Genomic DNA, 25,506 nt, shown 5'->3' with positions numbered 1-25,506 from the left:
AATTGATTAACTACGTCTATAAAAGAAATTAATTAATTTTTTACTGAACCCTAATAGGGTATATGTGAGTAATTAATTAATAAAATAGTTATAGTCTTACTAAATTAAGGATATGAACTAGGAAAGTAAGGACTGAGATAGATTCAAAGTACTTACAGCATATCTGAATTTTGGTATCAATTGCGGAATCGATTTTCAGATCTCCCCCGAACCGTTCGAACCGAATAGGTTTCGGATACTCGAAAACGGTGCTTAGCCACCCGGGTAGCTCGCGAACACGGTATCGAAGTTGGATATTATCACGAACTATCCGCGAGTATCCTACCGACTGCGCCAATTATGATTTCGACGGTCGGTGGATGCAATGAAACCAAAATTTAAATGACTTAATTTAATTTTAAATCTAAATTGCAATTAATTGGTTCGACTATATTGTACGAAGGGTGAACAAATAGTGACACAATATTCTAAATATTCGAAAAAGAAATATAAAACTAAAAAGTCTGTTCACACGGAACTGCCGAGTCAGACCCGTGTAGAATGAACAAGTTTACTTAGAAGCTTAGCGCGGCCTGCGATTACACCGTAATTCTTTTAATATCTAATTTAACTATCGCTATGACACCGTCACGTAACAATCTCATAAATATTTAATATTAGTTATGGTACTGAAAATATATTAAAATATTCACCCAATATAACTATATACTCACTCGTTATGCATCTCTTAACTCATCGCACGGATCTCACATCAAGCATTCTCGTCTTGCTGAATAAAAGACTTCAATATCTCCGTTTCTTTGGCCTTCTCACTTGATGCTAGCCCTACTCTGTTACTTGGTGCTCCTATCATAAACTGTTTATGGAATTGAAGTCTTCACTGTAGCTCTGGGGCCGCGGAGTGCACACCGTCGATGCCAGTGAGCACCGCCGACCCGCCCCGTACAACAACTAAATCTACATTGTTTAAATCTTGCTAACACAGTTTTATTCATACATTACTCAATACGAATGTTTACAGATATTTAATATGTCATTTGATTCACGATTTGGTAAAATTCCTAAAAGTGCCAGCTATCAACGTAAACACTAACATTTTCGATCGGCTGCTGCTAGCGGCTAGCACTGCTTCCCAGCCAGAGCGGCCGTGAGCACAACTACCCGGTGCAAATATTCCATACAGATAATCCCAAGAACGATCTACAGATCTCGTGTCGTATGCGGGAAACATTTGCATGTGTGTGTGCAAAAACTATGCATGTGTTAGTGTTCGAGAGGCACTGCTTCCTTAACCCTACTCGTTTAAAACGTCATAGACACTGATTTGATTATAAAAAAAATGGGACTATTTGATTTATATATTTTTTGTCCGCCATTTTGTTATTATTGTCTTCGTGAGCGCAATTGAATAAGTTTTAATTAGTTAATTTTTAAACAAATTATATCTGTGAGCTCTGTACTGGTGTGTTTAACGAAATTAATTATGGGTACTTTTTCAATGTTGTCGTTTGATGATTAAATTAAAATAATTACAAAGGGAAGGCGTGTGACCAGATTAAATATAACTTGAAAAAAATAAAGGTAACGTTACTCGTTTTAATAAAAAGTATTATGATAGTTTTAGCTAGCAGGTTGTGTACAAATAAATAAGTTATTTTGTTTTCCTTGTCTGTTGTTTTCAAATAATAATAATAAGAATGTTTGGCTCTCCGCTGCATATTCCGATTTAAATAACTTTCATAAAGCGGCGATGAACAGATCTTAATCGGTTTAAGGTTCTTTAGAGGTAGTTGATAGATTTATAAAATATATAGATGTCAGTTTAGATTGGACTGCTGTTACTTTAAGGGCGGATATTATTAATGTTTTAGAGGAGGAAATTATGAAAATTGTTATTTTTTTGAAGTATATTCTGCTTAGCCTACCCTACATCTCTGTGCACGCCTCTGCTCCAGGGCATCTTTGCCTTTGGGGAGCGAGGTAACGCCGTCGTCATGGGACTTCCCCATGACAAGTCTCTTGGAAACTCTAAGGTGTTTATAGAGCTGCGATGGCCCTTTTAGATTCATCCCAAAACAATTGCGATCCCTCAATAAAGCTGATGAATCGGCCGACAGCGCGAGCGAAAAGGCGGTCGGCCGGAAACATTTTTAAAACAACTTACTTCAATACTTTAAAAAATATATATCACAGACTCCGAACTAAATATTGCGCTCGAGAATCATTTCAACTATTAAAGCAGTCAAGACTTATTTTAGCACCACCCTGCTACCCTCACCCTTGAAGTCTGTCATAAACAATATTTCCAAGACTACCCACAGCAGACACGGAATACATAGAATAACGCTAAGACTTCACACTGGACATGATGAGACGGCGCGAGGTAAGGAAGAGATGGGAAGCTGAGGATAAGGGCGACCGTCGGAGTCAGCACAGGAGAAAGACGGCTTCCTCGAGCGACACGGGCTTAGTGTCGGCTGTATTCGGTCGTTTTTAAATATTTCACACTCATGTGTAAAGTAATATTCATTAAAAAAACACAACTTTCATCCAAAGGAATTTATTGATAAGACTAGTTCATACAGCTCCGTACCATTCTTTAGACTATTTGGTATTTCTAGTATGTGACAGTCTAGACTAGCGACGCGACAGACTAAAACGACACGCTCCATTGTTACAACGGAAATATTTAAAACAAACGCTCACGCTTGACGCAATAACACTGAAATATTAAAATCACACAAACTGACTTATAACTACAGAGAGCTGGAGCGCGTGTGATCACACACGGACGAGCTCGGAGCAGAACTCGTTGGAGTACGACTAAATATCACAAACCGTTAGTGTTACAGTCGCCTGACCTGTCATGTGTATAAAGTACACCAGAGACCGTCTGTGCGTCTAGAACACCATGATCTCCGTCCGCGGCACCTGGGCGAGGTTGTCGTCGATGGTGAGGTACATGTTGAAGGAGAAGAACATGGCGATGGACGACAGGAAGTGCCAGGAGTCGTGCGAGTCGAACAGCTGCAGCAGCGAGCACACGCGGTTGTGGCGCCGAGACTGAGCCGGCGACAGCTGGGGACACGAGCAGGCGTTCAGGCTCTGCTGATGATGGATCACGGTTACATCGAGTGATACAAACTACTCACGGCCCAGTTGGTGCTGAGGTCCAGGTAGAAGTAGCTGGACCCGAACCACACCGAGTACGTCAGGAAGATGAACACCCAGCTGTAAGGAATGCTCCGTGAGACACGCTGTCACCGCTGCAGTCACGTATATATCTCTCTCGTGTGCGTCTCACCTGTACCAGCGGATGCTCTCCCGGTGCAGCAGCTTCATGACGATGTAGAACAGAGTGTACAGGAACAGGTTACTCATGAGGACCAGCAACAGGTGAGACGCGAAGTCGCGGCTGTGTTGAGACAGGCTGGACACACACACAATACTAAGCATGCGTTAAACAATACTTTAGATGAGGCAGAAAGTAAAAAATAACAGCCACGTAATTTTAAATGTGGCGCAGACTCGAGCGCCTCAGTGATGCAGTAATGATGTGAATAATCAATGCACCCGTAAGCGGCGACCGCCCAGTTGGAGATGTTGGCGAGCAGCAGCAGCACGCCGCGGCCGCAGTGAGCCGGGGCGGGCGGGCGGCCGCGCAGCAGCGCCAGGCAGCCGCGGCCCGCCAGCGACAGGTCTGCGGACACGAGGCACAGAGCTAGCTCACGGGCGAGGGCGAGGGCGCGCGGCGGAGCCGGAGCTCGCTTTGTTTTATTTATTGCTATTCTTTTTGCTCAAAACAGAATTAGAGTCGTTTGGGTCCATGTTACATGTTTTCGTGATATCGGTGTCCCCGGACGCCGCCCAGGAGATGATGCTTTAAATAGTGTTCAGAGGAAACAACGGGACCTCATAACTTACGACTGTATATAGTGAAGGTATTTTTGTGAACATTTTTCAAATTTCTTTATTTTTATTCCAATTTTCTTAGAAAAAATAAATATCTAACGAGCATGCCTGAACTCACCGAATTTAAACCGTCCTAAGTAATATATCTGGAAGGTGAGGACGAGACACGTCACCAGGTGCAGCACCGTGAACAGAACCCAGAAGTAGACGTTGGCGTTCAGAACACCCACGAGACCTGGAGGTGAGCAGATCATGAAGAACACGCGACACACCACCTGGACGATATTACTAACAAATCACAAGCTCGTGAGCTGCATGCGTTGGACTTCCTCTTCGGCTTCAGTTTTCCTTGTGAGGTGTCCGTCTTCACTCACGAAATAACTTTTTTAACCAAAAAAAAAAGGTAAGTGTGTAGTGGATCACAATGAATTAACGAGAAGGTTCAAGGCATGGCCACGAATAGATTGTCAGTCCCAGAGTCCTGTGCGTATAAAACGAGCCCTCACCTATGAATATAATGAGCGCGAGCACTCCGAAGGTGGCGTGAGCTCGTGCGTTGATGTCGGCGTGGCGGGACTGGTAGATCTTCACCATGCACAGGACAGACGTCACGTACATGAACGACGTGTCTGCAACACGAGGGCCAGGGGTGGGATCGGACAATGAAACACCTTGACAACAGGAGTGGCCAGAGCTCTCGGTTGATGCGGGACTTTTTTATTTAGTTTACTTTCGATTCACAAATTAATTCATTTACATATTTCGTCCGACTGCTGTCGGTGTTATTCTTCATCAGGTACAACATGAACCCGTCATATAAAAACTAACCGAATTGAAAGTTCATGCTGTTGGGACACACGTGGTAGGCCGCGGACAGCAGACCCTCGGACAGGAGAGACACGCCCAGCGCGTACAGCAAGCCCCAGTGTTGAGGGATGCCGACGTCCGTCTGAAACACGCCGATAGGTCAAACACGTGACATGCTGAAGGCTGTACGTCGGGTCGTTCGCTGCTCTCACCTGCTCCCTCGTCTCAGCTCGCAGGTGTCTCCTGCGGACCTGCAAGAGGAACAGCGCTCCCAGCAGGATGTAGCCGACGTTGGAGTACACATGGTTGAAGTCCGACAGAGAGCCGAGAGGATGAGCGCACAGGAAGTTGAAGTAGCACAGGTCCTGGTTACCGGACTGGTTGAGAAGCTGCAGGGGACATAACACACACTTGGTGAACAGCCTCGGCCGCAATCTGTTATATGTGGTATGTGAGGTGCATTACCCGCTGGTACGTCACCACCAGCTGTATGACCGGCAGCGTGTAGAACACCGCCACCGTCAGCACGCCCCACAGGTACATCCGCGAGCGAGACGACAGCACGCGCGGCCGACATCTGCACACACACCCGACGGGCACATAGAGACCGGCCAGGAGAGGCGACACAGAGGGGGGAGGACAGTCCCAAAGGTAGGAATATTATAATATTAGGAACTTCAAATACGGTTACGACTTCAGTGTCTCGTGTCTAGACTCATAGACTGTACGTTCCTGTTCCAATCCCCTACTCACGCTGTCTCATCTCATCTCTCACCTCGCCAGATGCGCCACGCACAGTCTCCCGTCGACTCTGAACTGCTTCTCCGTGTTCAGCTCCACGGCGGACACGTCGGACTCCGTGTCGGAGGACGAGCTGCAGACTGGTTGAAATAATATGAAGAAAAATCTGAGTCGGCTAAAATCATAAAGAAAACTTTTTGTTCCTTTATTGTTTGTCGCCGAGACACACTTCAATAATAACTTTATCAGAATCAGTCCGCAGTACGTGGAGACGAGTAACTATTTTTATATTTTTCATTATTTAGAGCTTCTTGGAGTCATAAAACTAAACTTTCATGTTTACACAAATAGTTCTTGAAAAGATATTTCAGCAGAGGCTGGGCTGGGAAGGATTGAGGAATTCAAAATTTCGGAATTCAAAATGACTGCTTTTTTCACAAAAGCCTTAAACATTCCGCGCCAAGGTAACTAATATCGTGAAAGAGAAACTTGGTGTGTTTTCTGGTGTCGAGGCGACCGCTTGCTGCTGACCCACCTCCAGGTCCGTCTCCCGCCGAGCTGCAGCTGGCGTCGTTGACGACCCGACGACGACACGACGGAGACACGACCGACTCGTCGTGAGGAGTGGCCGGAGACACGAGGCGCTCCGTGTCTGGGGACGGCGTGGGTGACTATAGTCGTTCATTATAGAACATTTTCCTTAAGAAGTTTTGTTTAAGGAATGTCTATGTTTTATTTCTGAGGGCCAAGAAATAAATGGAGGGAAAAAGTGTTCCGACTATCTTGATAGACATAAGACGAGCCATGATAGAAAGTGGGAAATGGTCCCTCACACGTGTTCCTGAACCCTGAAGCTCACCTGGCGCTGGTCTCTTCCTCTGACACACGACCGCCGCCGCGAAGGCCACGTAGAAGGAGAGGAAGAAGCCGAGAGGAGCCGCGGCGCCGAGCAGGTACTGGGAGTAAGAGATCGTCGGCACCACCGAGAAACTGAAACATAGCCGTTCACGGGATTAAGTAGCGAATTTCAGAGACACTCGACTTAGCATATTCTTGGTATTAAACCTGAAAGTCTTGACCCGTCCGTTGTCGGCGGTGGCCGTGACCGTCTCCCCCCACCCGAACTCCGCCGCCATCTTGGGCGTGGCCGTGTTGTTGTAACACGCCTCGTCCGACGTCTTCACTATGAACACGATGTAGAAACCGTACGGGAACGAGTCTTGCTGCCGGATCGCGGGACGACCGTCATTACGAACGTTGTTAAAATAAGTACAGACAATTTATATTACACCTTTAAGATAACACTGAAGTGTTGGCTAGTTTAGATAAAACCGATAATTGAAATAATCTTATTTAAATAACATTTTAGAGACAGGGTGTCTATAGAAACATCGAAAGGTCATTAATGCACACTGCATATCCAGAGAATACAACTATTTTAGAAATCTAAAGTAGCATATGAGGATGTACTCACGGTGAGTGTGATGCCTCCCCTCCTGGTCATGGTGAGGTAGAAGCCGTCGTACAAGATGTCCCGCTCGTTATCGAACACGGGGCACTACAGGGACGACAGACGGGAGACGAGTCAACAACAAGCCAACCGAGTCAATAGAGAAATACACAAAACATACCGAGAAGTTCTGTATGGAGACGACGGCGCACACGTCGTCGTCCGACTCTATCATCACGATCACGCTCTGCGCCCGCGACAACCAGCCCGGCGCCGGCGGGGGCGAGTCCGAGTCGCTCCTGACGAGGTATCTCTCCAGCTTGCCCTGCTCTGCCGCATCCAGCTCTTTGTTGCACATGTACTTTTTCCTGATACTCTGCGTTTCTATATCGACCATTCTGTTCGGCCCCTGGTCGAACGGATAGAAGTAGTATTTCGGCTGACTCGGGGTGCTCGTTAGATTGGTCACCGAATTCTGTTGTATGAAGAAGTCCTTCACGGTCTCCACGAATATCGTGACCTTGATGGGATCGGGGGAAGACGACGTCAGATGGACGATCGGGATGTTTAGTGATGGCACATCTTCAACAATGGACAATATTCATATCAGAATTATCGATATTATAAATTTGCGTAGTATCGATATAGAAGTTAAAAAAAAATGTAAAATAAACTTACAAAACGATGGGCTCATACTCATACAGAAACAACTCGGATGTGAAAATTAAAAGCCAAGCCTCGAGTGAGTTCTATTTCTAATAAACATGAACGCCGGCTCGATAAACTAAACATACTAGCGATTGGAATAAAAAAATATTAATTTAAAAAATGTTATTTACGTATCAAAGGTCCGCAGTAAACCCTCGTCCGGGCCCCCTTTACTAAGACAGCGTAAGAACCAAACGAACACACATTTAATAACACCCTGTACATAACACGACAATCACATGGCAACTTATATAACTCAGACAGACATGAAACGATATTGAGTAGCCGTTAGTGAGGGGCGAAAAATACTCGCGATAACTATAGATATACATACGGAGGTCGATCAGAATGAACAAATATTGGATCCGACGACGATTCCAAGCTACGACTTCCAGGGTACCTTCAAGTCGTTTTAACGACTGATCTAGTGAGCTGTCTCAGTCAGTTGTAGTTACAATTCTTCATATTTTAATTTAAAAAGTTACAGTATTTTATTTTGATCACTAATTCATGGATTCTAAGGGCGTTGTGGTTCGAGAGATGAGCCACTCCACCGCGTAGCCCCGGAGGTCGCAAGTTTGAATCCCGTCCACGATTTTTTCATTCTACACTATTTGTTTTAATTGCAACCTGGTGGTGAATATGGCGTTAGGGTTCAATGGCCATAGTTGTCGATCTATCCACAATCTGAGACTCACCGCAGGCGTCCTCGTCCTCGGAGAAGATGTTGTTGTGAGGGCAGAGGGTCCGGGAGATGTTGGTGAACTGCTCCGAGGAGTCGGGAGTCTGCACCAACATCGGCAGCTGCCACGAGAACACACCTGACGCAAACCAAGCTCTAGTTCGTTAAATTGGCCGAAGATCTTGAAGAAGCATCTCATACATTAACAAAAGTCGCAAACCTTTTTGTTGCCGCGCCGTTACAAAAGCGGGTACGTTCGGTTGGCGAAGTCGCTGGCGACCGTCACTCTAGCCGGAGTGTCGTACGTCACCAGATCCTTACACACGTACAATGTATATTAAGTATGATTTTGAAAAAAGTTGTTTTGCAAATGAAACAGAATAAGTTTGTTTTATATAACACCCCGCGCCCCGCCGCCCCGCCACCCCGACACTCACCCCCGCGAACTCCATATATATTCCGTGTTTTTGCTGACTTCTACTGTGTATTGTTCGTTGTATTTGTAACTGAAATTAAAATAATATATTTTAAGGACAACATGTTTTAAGAGGCTTTTTCATGGGAACGGTCCGGGACCTAAGCTTTAAAGAGTCCGTTTAAAGTCAAGGTTGCAGGAACTCCCAAACAATAATTCTAAAGCACAATAACTGGTGCGACCACCAGACACCCCTTTTTATACGAGGGGAGATCTTCTAAAAGACTTCCGACCGGGGGGGAACCCGGTCGGGGCATGTGGGATTTTTACCCACTAAAACCACCTCGACGTTCTCGGCGCAGTGCGTAAGCTAGTGTAACGGGGACGGCCTGCCATTCATCCGTTCACTACGCACGAGCCCCTAAAAGGGGACTCCGCCTTCGGTAGGAGAGGTGGGCCCCACCCACACTCCCCTTCCTTCTCCAAGAACTGCCTGCCAGAACGTAAGGGGTGCAGCTCTCCATTTGCCTGGATCATCGGGCATCGGATTACCCCTCCGACATCCGCAGGCTCCTCTCACTGGGGAGGCATTAGGCGGCATAAGCCCGCTGCCTACGACCCAGCCTACGTCGGCGCATCGGCGCCGAGGAGGGATCATCTTCCCTCCCCCTTTCGGCAGTCTCCTTCCGCGAGATGACAACCTCACAGAAAGAGACCACCGCCGCCCAGGCCTGGACTACGGCCGGCAGCGAAAGGTCCGCGCCAACTTCGGTGATTAATTGGCGACGCTCCGCTTCCCACGAAGGGCACACCGCTAATGTATGGTCGGGTGTATCATCCACGCAACTGCAATGGTGACACGCCGCCGTCGGCTCAATCAGACATCCCTCCCTTGACCCTTACTCAGGACGACCGCTGCCCTCAACCCGACTGATACGCCTTGCATAGTCCACGAATCCCTAACAATTTAGACTCAGTTGCGTGTACAAAGATCGTCACGTCCCTCGACATTAAGTGCAAAATAGAGACTATACATAGCTCGACGAGATGTCAGGATGTCTCATATGGTACGTCATGAGCTCTCTCCTGATTTTACAGAGCTCTTAAGAAAGAAAGACGCTACCCGCCGAGCGACACAAACAAGAGTGCTGCAAAGACTGTTCATAAAGGCTTCTTGGTGGCCACGACCTGAATGAAATCAATGTAGTCAGTCTACCGCAGGCGACAGCAGCCGGCTTCTCAGTATTCTATTTGATACACTTCTATTTCTGCATCCAACCATCGTACAAGCAGACGCCCGCGAGTCTTCATCCTGCGTGGTAGACTTTCCTCGCATTCGGGTGACGTTACACGCTTCTTTCTTCCTCGTGTGCACGACAAAGGTTTGGAACAGTTTGTCTTTGTCTGTGCTTTTTTCCTATTACAATTTGTATTCATATTTTCACATCTCCCGTGCTATTCTCCCTTCAATGTCCCGAATATCAGGGGAGGTCTCAAACCTATCAACAATCTCAGCTAGTGTCGCTATCAAAGCCAATAGAACAAAGAACGATAATGAAGTCAAAGAAAAAACGAAAATTCACCCCATTACAACGATCGATCACGATCGTCAACGATCGATCGACAATCGATCCAGGTGATCGATCTCAGCAGTGTCAAAGTTCTTAGTCTCTAGTCGCGACCTTGTTTATTCACAAATTCGTCTTTACATAGTTCAGTAGAATATTGAGATATAACATTGACGAAATCTATAAGGAGACGCCAATAACTAAAAGAAAAAGAGAGAGGGAGGAAGAGAGAGAGAGAGAGAAACAGAAACGGAAAACGAAATTTCATGTTATGTTCAACACATGTAGACACTCAACCGTGGACATGCTCACAATGTGTTACTTAAAGTTGATGGGAATAAAAACATTTTAAAAATGTCCGCAAACACTCATTATTATTTTTGTTAATTTCTAAAATAGAAAAATTATAATGAGACCAAGAAAACCCCACGTGTTGAATAAATATAACAGGAAAGAGGAAAATACTTGAAGGAAAGTGTTACAAATAGAATAGAATGGTTGTTGTTGTTTTTAACATCAAAGACAATGTCATTATTTTCATATCATATTAAAATAGCAATGACCGTCAAATGGGAATATTGAACCACATTATCTTGAATATAAAAATTATAGCATTTAGTTGGACATAAACAAACAATTCTAATAACTTTTTGTTAGAAAACTTTGTGTGTCGAGTTTAATGAAATTGAAAACATTTTGAATATTAATATTTGGCCGAAACAGATCTCTTGGATAATGAATGCAATAAGAGAGACAAGACACACCTCACAGATATTGAAAAAGTTGTTAGTAACATATAGTTTGAGAAATAAATAAAATTTTAATAAACAAAATGAAAGGTGTATGTTTGAATAAGATGGGATCTAAATGTTCCGGTAGCTTTTAAAAGTTGGAGTAACCAGTATATGTTATGAAATATTTAACAAACAAAACAACAGAAAGGTCGTATAAACTGTGAAAGCTCTCTCGCTGTCTGTTACAGATTTAATATGACAGAATTCACTTTAAACTTTGTACTGGACAAAATAGAAATATACATTTTTAGGAATTTAGAGAGCAGTATTGAAATGTAAATTACTATAAGCAATAGACATTGAAGATTAAAATACATCAGGAAATGGTTTCCCTGGTGCAGTGTGTGTTATCAATGGTAGAGACAATTACAGCACTGTGCTGTAGGCTGTATATTATTATACTAGGCTGTATACTTCATAATTTTTTTTTTTTTCTGATAAGAAGTGTAAACCTATAACATTATACAGGAAATATTTTGACGTAAAAATGTCATAAGAAAACAATATAACAACAAATATTCGAAAGGAAATAGTAATGGAAATGAAATAAAATATTGACTAGAATAATTGGCACATTGAACTGCTTTTTAAACGAGCGTTATCCAAAATAGAAGTAAATGATAAATCGATTCTTGTACTTACTTATTGTTATAATAAAATGTTATCCCGTTGTTCTTATTTTGTCCGAAACATTGATTTATATAAATTAATATAGTGAAGATCAAACACCGAGACCCTTCCATCGTAGCACTCTTTATAAATTTATCATTTAATTTACTTTGATAATGATATTATATATACAACACCATTTGTTTAGTAATACTGTTGAGACTATTTGACATTTGACAGTGACAGAACATCGTTGACGTTTACTTTTTCTATTTACGCGGTAATCGTTGACGGTTGAATAAGAAATAACATATTAATTTTGCCGATGTTATTTCTCATTATACATTTTTCTTACACCTAACTTAAATGTTGCCAAAAATGCCAACGACAAATGTTAACGACAATTATTATTTTATATATTTTAAGAATTCATTGCTGATTATGTTATTATATTTTGATACTATTTCGTATTATCCGTGACCATTTTATTGTTTTGAGAGCACATTGACTGGTATTAATATGCAAAATGAGAAACTAACGTGAAGCCTTACAATAGGATCAATCGAGACAACCTTAATATTCTTACAAAAAAAATGTCTATTCTTCATCGTGTATTCGAGTCTTCTCTTCATATACTAAATGAAAGGTCAGAGTCTCATTAGTGTATAGCAGAAGGTTTTTAATATTTTCCATGACCTCAAGATAATAAAACACTACATGTACTTTGTGCTCAACCTTCCCCAACCTCTGGAACAGCTGCCAGTCGCTCCGTAGATCTGCACGTAATAAAATAAAACATCCTTCTAATCGAAACAAGCGCGTTTATTTATTAATTACATAAATCATTTACACATTCACAGCTCACACCTCGCTTTGGTCAAATCTAAACTTATTTGGCCGATAATGGGAAATTATACAAATTTAATACAAAACAATAACAGTGTTTCTAAACTAGTCTTGATTTCAGGATACACACATAGCACATACAGGGGGATTTGATACATTACAATGTGAGGGCATCACATATGACGGGTGGCAGAGCGACCTCACAGACAGACACACCGGGTTAGATATATAATTGAGATCCATCCATACACCTAGAGACCACCAGGTGGTCATAAATATTACAACGCTAACAGAACAAGGGCCCCGGGCCGCTCGGGGACCCTTCCATCTTAACATAGGGAGCGGTCAATGATCGGAGGGATACAGAATATTTGACTAATCGTCTCACATCAACTGGTGTACATACTCTTATTAATTCTTACGCGTTCGGCGGGTCGGCGACCTCGCTCACGCTACACGACTCGGCAGCGAACCGTCTACTTACTAGATATACATTACAAGGCACAGTCACAGGAAACAAGAATATAAACTTAATAATTAACGTGCGGCGAGTCTCGCACACGACTCGCGCCGCGTCCGCTGCTATGAATTAACAAATTTACAATAATAAATGGAAGCTTATGTTTAAGGATTCGCGTCACCTCGCCATGAGCCTCGTCAGGGTCACTCGTGGGAGGCCTCAGCTCATCGCGTCCGCTACACACGACCTCACTAATGGACAATAGGGTCGCGTGTATATATATATATATATATGTGTGTGTAACAACTATCAATAAATACATTTCTATTCTACTCTTAATATTCGTACAAGCTGCATACAATAAGTTATCGTAGTTACACCTAGGACTTAGCGCTACGGATCACAACGGTACAATGGAAGCTTACAAGTTATCTCTCGCGGGCGGCTCACGCGGCTCACGCGGCTCACTCCTTACAGTCAGGGGCCGAGTGTTTAGTCCTGACTGAACCTAACAGTCAGTTGGAGATCCAAAAGTCATCTCCGCGTTCCTTATAGTTCTGATTCTTATGATACATCTCTCATCACCATCTCCTGCCTCTTCTTATATTCCGGATGTTCGTCTCTTTACTTTTTGTGTCTTGATATCTGTTTCGTTGCTCTGTAACAGACATTCCATATATATTAAGTAAAGTTACTTCCTAGCTGCCATCTCTATCTATCAGTTCATATATATTACGCCATACATGTTCGTCCTCCTGTCCTGCCTCGTCTCGTCGGACCTCCTGGCGGCTCGTGTGCGCGGCCGCGAGGTCTCGCCGCACAGTCCGGGCGTCAGGGACTTGATACACCTGAAACGACACGCAATACATACAGTACTTCAGCACATACAGCGAGACGAGGTTGTCTTCAGATTCCTTCTCGTTCATTAATATTCAAGACGTGTCGTCAGCCTCACCTGGCCGCCTCCTGTAGCTTCCTGGTGAGCAGTTCGTTCTTGAGCCGCGCCGCCGCCAGCTCCCTCCTGAGCTGAGCCTTACTCTTGTTCCCCGCCGGGTGGAGCAGCGCGTGTCTCCTGAGCCTGGCCGCCGAGGGTCGCTGGCTGGGGTCGGGGTCCACCATTTTCTGTGGGTGATATAAACTTTAGTGTCATCTCTAACACAGGCTCCCGGGCTGACTGAATCCAGTTCGTCTCATGTTTAGTTTTCACTCTACAGTTAACTCATCTCATCTCAGGTGATCTCACCTCGTCTACTAACTCGAAACTTCATCATCTCTTTAACATTTCAACTCATTTCCCTGATTAATAACCGTTTCCCTGTCTCAGCACGTTATGTTGTGTCGTTTAACGCTCGTATCGTGTCGTGTCGTGCACCAACCTTGAGCAGCTGGTTGAACTCCCTGGAGAGTTGCGGCAGCCCCGGCAGGTGTCCGTCTCTGTAGGCGTGCCACTGGGGACCGTTCTTGGGCAGGGGACCGCCGCCGCCAGCCTCGAACAACGTCAGACCTACACAGACAATTAAATATATTATTATAGTACATATATTTGTCCAGTCGGGAATCACAGCTGAGACACTGACGTTATCGAAACCCTTGTACCCACTATCTATCCGAGACGTCCTCTGACAGTGTCTATATAGCCGTATCTTGTATGTTAGTTCGTATATCTGAGTAGTACGTCGTGTATCTCACCGAACGCGAATATATCAGCCTTGGTGAGATGCGTGAAGTCCTCCTGCAGCACCTCCTTGGGCAGGTAGCGGCAGTCGCCCTCCTCCACCGAGGGCGAGGAGATGCAGGTCACGTGGCCCAGGTCACCTGGAACAGGTTACATGCAGCGTCAGCTCTATACCGTCCACAGAATATCGTTAACTCAGTCGGAGTGTCGTGCCTGTGTCTGCAACCCACTGACCTATCTTATACTTGTGCGTGGCGGGCGGCAGGTCGTCGTCGTCGTAGCCGTCGTCGGAGTCGACGGCCGCGGCGTTGTCGGTGCAGATGAAGATGTTCCCAGGCTTGACGTCCATGTGCACGAGCTGCTGCGAGTGTATGTAGGCCAGGCCGTCCGCCACGTGCGCCAGGATGAGCAGCAGCTCGCTCTCCGGCAGCGGCCCGGCCTCCATCTTCTGCTGCAGCGAGCCTCCGTCGCAGTACTCATTCTGTATGATCATGTGGTCGTCCTCCGCCCACGCCGAGTAGTATCTGTACAGGAATCCCAGTATACATCTCTGTGCCGAGCTTCCTCGTCCGTGTGTGTGTATGTGTGTGTGTGTGTCGCGTGTCGTGTGTACCTCACTAGATGCTCGTGTTTGCCGAGCGCGGCGTGTGCGTACACCTCGTTGAGCGCGGCCCTCTCGGCCGCCGAGCCCGCAACGGGGCGGAGACTCCTCTTGAGCGCGTACACACAGCCGTCCAGCCTGTTGAGAGCGCGCGCCACCCGCCCGAACTGTCCCGAGCCGATCACTCCCAGCTCCATGAACTCCACGTTGTACCGGGAGATGTTGGACTCCTGGCCGACGGTCAATAAACACATTAGTATGACATCGTTATATAGTGTGGTCATGTGTCACACGGTTTATAGGGATCCTCACCCTTAGTCTCTTGGCGGGCTTCTCGGGCGTGCTCTCCCCCAGCGTGGGTGTCTTGGACAGCGCCCTCTTCTTCTTATTCAGCGCTTGACCTGTTAACAACCAGCATCGCGTTACAACAAGTCAACAAACACTTGATATATGTCATAGGCCGGTGTGTGTTACCGTCAGGCGTGAAGGGGTTAATGTTGGCGAGGGGTCTCCTCCTGCGACAGTCGTCGTCGTCGGGGGGCAGACTCCCGAGGGCGGAGTCCTCGTCCGACGGCGGGTGGAGGTGATGGCTGGAGCCCGACATACCTGCGTATGTGTTTATATTATATATGTGAATGTTTGTCGTGCGTTACACTAGGCGCGAAGTAAACGTCGTAGCGTATGAAGTATCTTGAGACGAGCTTACCGTTAGGTGCAGTAACTTTGGGTGGGAACAGTCTGATCCTGGAAGTGTGATGTGAGGGCGTAGAACACTTCTCCAGGAGGGTTTTGGGTGTGTGCGGACTGTCGAACAATCTGTAGAAAAAATAATATGTATATATATAACAATATTACAAACAAACGACACAACTATTGTTATGCTCGTGGTGTTACAAAAAAGAAGATACATTTATCAAGCCTCTTCTACTGTACCCGACAAACTCCCCGAACACGCACACTTGCAAGACGCTACGGATACACTTGCGAGACACAAACTCACACAGGTACAAGTCTGAACACACCTGAACGTGTTTCAAAGAAATATAGATCTTAAGACATTACTCACAGAGACTACACATGGACGGATCGACACACACCTGACGGACACAAAGGACGGCCGAGAACATAAAAACTTCTTAGAGATCAGTGTCATGTAAATAAGCGTGTCGAGAAGAACAGACGCGGCGGCAGTGTGATCCGACAATGATTAACTCATATATGTATCTCTAATAAACAAATCACAAGGTAATGAGGTCTAAGACTTTCGCGAGTATTCATTTAAATAAAATGAATATTTACGGATAGTAATCCGGTATTTTATAAATTTAAAAAACCACACACTTCCGACGTTTCGGGTACTTTGCAGCAACCGTGATGCCGGGCGGACGAGATCACAAGGTGTTCATATAAACCAATTTAGTTTCTGTGATGTTGTTGTGTTTTCTTTTCGTAACATTACGAAAAATGACAAAAAAAATTGTATCTCTGCGAGTAATCGTCGACGTCGTTGCAAAACATGCTCTATGAGCACCGCGGAAGGTTTTGTCTACCTCACACCTAACGTTCTCTGTGTCAAGGTGCATATATTTTTTTGTTCAGCAGATGTCAGCTGTTGGATCATATGTTTTGTTGATAACTGTACTATAACTGATTTCAACCGAAATGCAAAAAAAACCATCTCCTTTGTTGAGAAAATATTGCAAAAACATTGTCACACATCAGATGCATGTCTTGTTTTGTGAACAGAGTGCCTTGATGATGTATGTTGTTATTATTTGTGGTATTTACTTGAATCCTGTTAGTGAACCGTGACAAACACAGACAATAAATGTGGAGTTAACTTTAATAAAATAAAAAATACTTTTTAAATGTAGGAGAAGGAATGTGTTTCCGCCAACACTGATCAAGTCATGATACAAAAAAGACTAATATATATGTACCATGTTCTCTTACATAACAATACTCACAGATTTATTGAGAATTGTCTTTAAATGGAGGAAGAAAAATGTATATTAGGAAAAAATTATTTGAAAGTAATGTTTGAGACCAGTGATAAGAAGTTTGTGATCGACTAACAATACATTCACCGAGAGACAGACGATATGAGGGCAAACAATCAGTAGACAATAATATTCACAGACTAGCAGCTAGAACAGTATGGACACCGAAACATTTACATGTTTACATAATATATAATAATGTTGGCAACAAAATGCTCTCTATATTATTATTTACTGATGCATATAGAGTACAGCGAGCTGATCCAACCAGAGACCAATTATTTTGTTTCTTTAGCTATTTCATCATCATATTTGGTGAACTTAGATGTCATTCACACATTATATATATATATATGATTCCATTCAGTTTGTCATCAACCCATGTTCCATGTGTAGCCGAGTCTCTTATTTAATTTTTTAATACATATAACACATCCAGCTACTGAATGTGTAGTTCTGTCAATGGAACTTACAACTATATTATAAAAGATGGTTAAAGTACTAATGAGGCAAGTCTACATCAATCTTCACATATTATAATGTAAAGAAACATCTAAGTATTACATTTTTTAACATTTAACCCTGTATATAGGGTTGTGATGTTTCAAAACGTATTCTGAACTCACACACAATATTAGATGTAGCAAAACTGGTTAGTGGCAACCATTATGCAGACTCAAGGACATGTTCAAACGTGATCAAACATGATTAGAAAGGATGCAACTCATGAACATGGAAATTTAAAATTATAAAGACTTGATAAGGATATTTGAAGTTTCAAATAATTTAAATTAAAGAATAAACATACAAATCATTGTAATAGTATATGTAAAATATTTATACAGGGTGTTTTGTTAAATTTTTACAAAATCTATTTCTTTATATGGCCAACTTATGTTTTTTAATTATCAAAAAAGGAGCCTTATGTAAGAACAAACTATTATAATGAATACTTGTTCAAACAATACTCCATCCTAATGAGGATATGAACTGTGTGCACGTACTAACTTAAATGTTTAATATTATTGTAACCTACCCTGATAATGTTACAAACATCTGCGATTCATTCAATATGTCACTAATTATTCTTATTTTTAAACTTGACATATACTTGTCTTAGTGTTTTTCTCTTTTAAGATATTACAAAGGCTCAAATGCATAAAAATTACAAAGATTGAATGATATGAATTTTAGCCGCTCTACATTCAAAAGATTCCAGATTTTTCCTAAGCTTCGTAGAGCTTTGCAAAACAATACATACAAAAGATAATTAATGCTTGTGTGAAAACGAGACTATGGATGGACCAAAATTACTATAAACTTAAATGAATTTGTGAAAATGATTAGGTAACCAATAAGTTGTTAATTATTCCAAGTTGTTTTATAACTGCAAGTATTTTACTTTCCCATTGTCATGTACACACCTGTCGTAAACAACATACAAAGATGTTGTTATATCAAGTTGAAGAGCTTTACATTAGTTTATATGGAATCTATCAAGTCCATACGTGGTGTTTATGGCTCGACTGTTAGAGACTTCGGAAGGGTACTTACTTTAATGCCCTGACTCTCTTATATGGTGGACTGAGGGAGGCTGTAGTCGGTGATGTGTTCCGAATACACTCATCATCGTCCACAGAACTAAAATCCAACTTCCTTGGCACTATTGCAGCCGGTATGGGGCTCAAATTATCAGAAAATATGTTGAAAGAGTCTGATATATCACACGAAGTCTCCACCGATATTTCGGAAGAGTTAAGTTTGCTATTGAAGCCGTTTTTCATCCTGTACCACTCACTCATGTTTAATTACACATTAAAATATTCACAGAAACAAAATAATAAATACTTCGATTTATTTTAACAAAGCTGACAAAGCTCACTTTCACAAATTCCAACGTTATGGCGGATGACGCATAGAACTAGTACGATTGATCGACCAATCATAGAATAGTATTTGACCGGTAATATAAATTGTGGATTGCCATTGGCTGAAGTTAGTTTTTTAAATAACGAAGTAGTATATTAAATGGCAATTGGCTAGCTTATGGATGCGTTCAAATTTAACTATTAAAAAAAAAATTGTCAAAGTAATTGTCTCAAAAATTTTAATATTTTAGGATGCAACTATAATGAAGTTTTCTATAACTTTTAGGATGCGACTAGAAGGAAGTTATAGAAAACTTCATACGTAGTAATATGGTATATATTATATAGTATATATATGAAAATTAAACAAGTTCTCATAATAAACAGATAACGTTTTGAATGTTTCTTCTCATCAAGTTTACCACAAAAAAAATATAAATTCTGTACCCGGAATCTTTCACTTAGCTCATATTTTCCAGACAGTTTTTCCTAAACCCAAAAAGAATTTAAATTAAATTAGCAAAAAGCCAACATCACGCGGTGTTCCCAGGCGGTCACCCATCCAAGTACTGACCGCGCCCGACGTTGCTTAACTTCAGTGATCGGACGAGAACCGGTGTATTCAACGTGGTATGGACGTTGGCTAAATAATTAAGAAAATTTGTGATTATATTGCAATACATGTTTTACAAACTATTACTCATTATGACATTATCTTTATGTATATATATATATTATATTCGAATAAATTGAAAATTATTTTGTAGTTAACATTTTTATCAGCAGTGAAAATATTTACTAATATAAAGACACTTTTATAATGATATTTGTCAACTATATTAATGATTTAATTTAAAATATGACTAAAATATATTTGTTCTATATTATTTTGTGACAATTGTTAAAATGAATTGATCTAGGTTTGCTACTGCGCCATCTGTATGCAGTATTGAATATTATTTCTCAGTAGCCTACATATATTATAATTTAAGGTACTGGTGCAGCTATTGAACACAAGATGGACATTTTTAGTCCACTTGACAACAGATGTCGCTACAAGTTGATATAATTTTATTTACATAAACAAATATTCCTCTCACAGTACAAACTTTTAAAGGAAAATGAAATTTATTTTTAATTTTAATTCATATTTCCCCAATAGATCCTGTCTCGAGGAAACATAATAGCATTTATGCTGTAGCTGGAACCATTTTTATTTTTTTTCCATTGAAGAAAAGTATTTATAGAACAAAAAGTTTATTCGTCAAGTCATAATATAAATATGAAGCCCCCCCGGAGCTTCTCATGAGTCGTCACTAGTATGAAAGTTTTTTAAAACATCGTAAAAGGTATCGAAATAATTATAATAAAAAGAGCAATCCGCCGTTTCGGGAGAAATCGTAAACAAATTTCAAAACGCCAGAACATTCACAGCAAAAACAAAACGGCTCCCATCCGCAACAGAAACAATTAGCGAGCCGTTCGAACTGATTGACGTGGCCTCGGGCCTCGGACTCCGGGCTTCCCGGGCCCCCGCTACCCGCGGGCCCCGGGGGCTGAGGGGTCGGGGGTCCGCCGGTCAGCCGCACGCCTCCGATAACATTTTGAATTTTAAGTTAGTTTTTTAGTTCCATCCATCCTCGTTATTTTTCCTTCCCTGTACATTGTTCCCCTGCTTCTCGTCGACTCCTCGGATCTTCAAACCTCCTGCTGCGGTGTTTCCGTCCTTGCTCCTCCTTCATCCTCCGTCACGAGTTTCTTATTATTATTTTGTAGGAGCTGATGCTGAGCTGTCTCCTGTACATGTATCACGAAGCTACGTCCGTTTGTACCTACATGTGTATTGTTTAAGTATGTTAGTCATCTCTCTCGTGTAAGCTGATCTCAGAGGACGCAGTAAGTGCGTCGGTCAACACGCGGCCACGTGTCTCGTCTCACGGACTGTTTGTGTTTTAGTTTGTAACAAAATAATATCACTATTTGTTCCATTATTATGATCGAGCAACTTGACACCCACTAACACACACACGCACATACACACACACACACGCACACCTCACGTTATATAAGAGGCTGTGCTTTTAAATTACCTTATATTTTGTAATCCCTCGTATCAATACTAATTAGCTAAGTATATTATATGTCACTAAATTCTTTAGGACGGTTCACCAATGGAGGTGATGTAATGGGGACCCTAAGTTATATACTGAGAACAAGAAAACCTTATAATTAATAAAAATCCTGTAAAGTTTTATATAAACGTAAAGTAAATGAGTTATCGAGTGAAATAACGGATGTATCAGTGACGGCGCCAGGGCCGGACTCGGGGCTGAGTACTGGGGTTGTAAGGGACTAGTTCGGAGTTCCTGAGGATGTCTCGATAATGATGAAACTTTACTGGAGGTAATATGCGACAACAACACACAACATAATTTATAGCAGTACAGTGTACGCAGTCGCGTGACGCACACTATGCATGTCGCTGACGGTTGGCTGACAAATCTCCTGTTTTAATACATCATGCATTTCGGTCTGAGTATAGTCCCGGGTCTGGGCGAGGAGTCCGGAGGTTTTTCTTCATGTCCGAGTATTCTCGCGCGCCCAGTCCGCGCCTGTGTCGTGTTTACATTCACTACAGCGAGTGCGGATGTCGGAACATCGGACGAGGTGTTGTATCAGATAACTACCATACATTAAGAGATGATACATTTGGTTATAAAGCGGGGGTCTGTTGCCGTTTAGTGTGAACCACAACTATAATTATGATGAATGTTTCCTGTGCTGCAAGTTGGACAGTGGACTGTATCGGCGACATCCTCGGCTGAGGGTGTCTTTATATTCGTAGTGACTTCAACACCCCGGATGTTCTCGTCTCGGTTCTATGTCTCTGGTGTTTCCTCGACCACTCTTCACCTCCAGACGACCAGACGCTCATCCAGTCTGAACTAATTGTAAGTCTTCCTCATTTCCTAACGAATTGGTTCTCTTCGTCCCTCGTCCAGCAACAATCGTTGGAACAGTTCTTCCGTCTGCGTTCGAGTCGTTTGTTTATTATCCAAGGCCTCATCACTATTTGTCACTAGACGGGCCAGGGCCGACTATCCACTACTGATAAAATAGTAATAATTATTATAATATATAGGCTATGTATAATCTAATCATTTATTGTAATTTACACAAACAAATAATTACAGTTGCATACTGTATATAGTACCGCGACAGAGACGACAGAGGGCGCTGACGGATCATTAAAATATCTATTGTATTAAGCTCACATGTCTGATTATATCGGAACGTCATGGCGAAGTCGAAGACGACAAAAGCTATTGTATTGTATCTTGTATGTGTGAAAATTGTTTTTGAGAAATATAACAAACATTTTTAATATAAAAAAAACACAAATAGCAGAAAACATATGCAATTTCACATAAATTTCAGCTCCATATTAGAACACAGAATACTAATAATAAGGTTTTTATTGATACAATTCATGTATAAAATTTCCATTTACCCCCACTCCAGTGAGTGCTGTAACGCAACATGCGATAGTTGGAAAATATTGTTAACGATGTGGTGATAGTTATATAGTCAGGAGTACGCTATACCGTCTCCAGATTTCTCGCTCCGCGTCGTGTCGCCTGTGACGTGGTTTGTACAATGTTTTAAACATAACTATTAATGTACTCGTTACCAACGACACACTCCACACGCCGCCCGCCCGCCGCCCGCAGCCCGCCCGCCGTGCCTCAGATTATTGTTAATTATTACATTACGGTTTATTTCACCTCAATTAAATTCATTATGTGATACTCTTTACAAAACGAAACCATTTTTAAATGTCACCTTTGACATATATTTTTTACGTCAATAAAGACATTCAGATGATTGTAATTGGACAATATATATTTCGTCTTCTTTCAAAATTCACCAAAACACTGTTAGTGTAGTTAAATATTATATCAAACTCATTTATAGGCAAGCTTACTGTGAACTTCTCTAGATCATGAAAAAACATCATGTATTTTCTTTGCTATTTGTTTAAATTGATTTAATAGAAGATTTCGTTGATATTATTCTTTTTATTTTAAATAAAACAGTTATTCAAAAATACCCTAATTATTTTCTTAGATACACAATCTGACAATTACGTATTTTTTTATTGAATCAATGATGAATAATCAATGATGAGTAATTCATAGTTTAAACGTTTTTTGTTACTTTCAATGATAAAATATTTTTTATAATTTAAAAAATCAATTTCTTTGACAATGAAATTAGACCTTAAAATAGATTTCTTTTTATTAATATACTTATAACAGCCAGGCCACCCATCTCGCAACAAATTCGTTCCCACATCAAAAACACTTCAATCCGTTCTGCATTCTTTGAGGGATTTTCGCAAAAAAACGACCACACAGGATTTAAACTGACTGAGTGATTTTCGCGTAATAAGTACCAAAAAAGCAACACACTAAAAGTTACAAGCATTAAATAAAAACTATTAAAAGATGCTGTTAAAAATAAAAATATTAACGGTCACCGTGGATATTATATACAATTAAATTACAAATATTTATTACATACTTGTATAATGTTAACAATAGTTTGACTTTAATCGTTTTCTAAACGAATATCTCTTACCAACATTAGAGGACAAGCGTTCTCCTCCCATGTAACTCTAATTATAAAATCATTTGTTATTTCAGTTTTTTTCTTAAGTTTTCAATAATATATAATGTCGCAACAGTTACGTGTCATTTTAATAATAAAGCAATACAGCAATATTATTATTCCTTTTGTTTAATTACAAAAAAGATATACTTTATTTCAAAATCTATACTATTCCATACTTTTATCTTTAGAACGTCTTAATTCAAACTGATCGTTTCTAGACAAATCTGTCACATTAAAACAGCGGTGTGAAGAATTCGTATTCCGTAAGAGTTTAAAAATTACAAATCTCAAAACAAGTTAACAAAACCTAACCATTTAGTGCACTCAAACATCACATTTAAACTCACCCCTTCTTATTAAAACGCAAGCTTCGCGCGAACGAGCACCGAAAAAAAAAGAACAATGACAGTTCACATTCGCGCAAACGGCGGGCTAATTTGACATTAAAAAACGCGGGAATTCAATTGTCAGATAATTTATCGACGTTTTGAAAATGGAACGTCTTTTATTAATGATGTTTTTTTAATCCTTCAGATGCAGACCATAAATAATGTAACATTTTCACGCCACGATTGACTCGAATGAGGTTGAATGTTAATGTTTACAAATTGATGTTTAGCTGAAGTTATGTTGTGTTGTTTGTAAAACTAGAGTTATTCACGTTTCGTGACGTGACGTTCAACGTAACGAAACATGTGTAACTTAGTTAGGCAAACATGTCATATCATGTTTATAATTATACGATTTATTTCACTTGCATTCATTATTATTTTATTAGGGTTATGGAAAAAAAGAAAGTTATTAAAAAAACTAAACCGAACCGAACCGAACAGATTACGACAGTACGCAATAATGTTTTGATTCATTTGTAACTATAACCATTTCTAATTTAATATAAAATATGTTTGTATGGACGCGTTCTGTCCCTCGTCCTAAACTGGTTCCAGAGCATTTTTTCCGCTACATATAATTCCTATGACTGTTAATTTGAATACTTCTATTGTCACTTAAATTATATATTATAGTACTGTTCTAATGTAACAACTGACAACATTCAGCCTGTTGTAAACTGTTATTGTATTAAATTAAAGATAAAGTAAAATACATTTCCCACATGAAGTCTAACAATAACCCAGGGATCAATATATAAACTATGTCTAAATTCAATTTCCTCGTTACTTTTGGGAAAACGTTTGAAATTTGAAAAAGCCGCGTACAAACGTGTAAGGTGAGGGGGCGACGGGGGGTGAAGGGGGATGGAGGAGGGCGCGGGCCGCTCGAGACAGCTGACGTATTGTTGCCTTTTTGAATGCGAATACAGTGAACAGCCAATATTGTTTTTTATTTTCTGTGAACGTTGTTATGTTTGTGTTCATTTAACTTTTCGCTGGCCATTTAACTTCATTTTAATAAGTTATATGTACAATTTTATACATGAGAACACTTGCTGTTTAGTCTTGGAAAGCTAGTTTTTTTCATGGAGGATATGACACTGGGAGCTCCTAAATTAGTATTTCAATGCGCATTCGTGGTGTGTATTTTTTTCGAGTACAACAAAAGTCTAACTCGAACAGGTACATTTCACATTCACAATGCCAGTCGATCGCTCAGAAGCACATCACAAAACCCTTCCCCAGCGATCCTTTAAAATTGGTCCTATAATTTATGTGTAATATTAATCAGCGCATCAACTAAT

General features: G+C 41.4%; 2 protein-coding genes and 1 non-coding gene across 3 annotated transcripts; all 3 read right to left on the bottom strand.

Moving 5' to 3' along the window:
- Positions 1-2,544: 2,544 nt before the first annotated feature.
- On the bottom strand, positions 2,545-11,911 carry LOC116776710 (SID1 transmembrane family member 1-like). Its single transcript, XM_061525599.1, is given in 21 exon segments — positions 2,545-3,078; positions 3,153-3,231; positions 3,305-3,430; positions 3,574-3,700; positions 4,031-4,147; positions 4,419-4,541; positions 4,741-4,861; positions 4,932-5,108; positions 5,185-5,296; positions 5,495-5,600; positions 5,996-6,112; positions 6,320-6,450; positions 6,526-6,683; positions 6,935-7,018; positions 7,092-7,492; positions 8,317-8,439; positions 8,521-8,547; positions 8,550-8,616; positions 8,738-8,754; positions 8,757-8,806; positions 11,720-11,911. Coding segments are annotated over 21 exon segments (2,541 nt in total). The 5' UTR covers positions 11,821-11,911; the 3' UTR covers positions 2,545-2,901.
- Positions 11,912-13,018: 1,107 nt separating this feature from the next.
- On the bottom strand, positions 13,019-19,188 carry LOC133319818 (wee1-like protein kinase). Its single transcript, XM_061525602.1, has 11 exons — positions 18,823-19,188; positions 15,975-16,084; positions 15,743-15,874; positions 15,581-15,669; positions 15,281-15,498; positions 14,902-15,191; positions 14,682-14,807; positions 14,369-14,496; positions 13,948-14,114; positions 13,736-13,840; positions 13,019-13,650 (listed from the first exon to the last, which is right to left on the bottom strand). The coding sequence occupies exons 1-11, from the start codon at positions 19,068-19,070 to the stop codon at positions 13,617-13,619; spliced, it is 1,647 nt and encodes a 548-aa protein (XP_061381586.1). The 5' UTR covers positions 19,071-19,188; the 3' UTR covers positions 13,019-13,616.
- A 473-nt stretch (positions 19,189-19,661) lies between these two features.
- LOC116776715 (5S ribosomal RNA) lies at positions 19,662-19,780 on the bottom strand. The gene has a single exon (XR_004353954.2). It is a non-coding gene; the product is annotated as a 5S ribosomal RNA (ribosomal RNA).
- Between the last annotated feature and the right edge of the window lie 5,726 nt (positions 19,781-25,506).

The sequence above is a fragment of the Danaus plexippus genome, chromosome 30 (assembly GCF_018135715.1).
Source record: "Danaus plexippus chromosome 30, MEX_DaPlex, whole genome shotgun sequence".
In the NCBI taxonomy this organism is placed as follows: domain Eukaryota; kingdom Metazoa; phylum Arthropoda; class Insecta; order Lepidoptera; family Nymphalidae; genus Danaus; species Danaus plexippus.
This window is presented reverse-complemented; position numbering and strand designations above follow the sequence as displayed.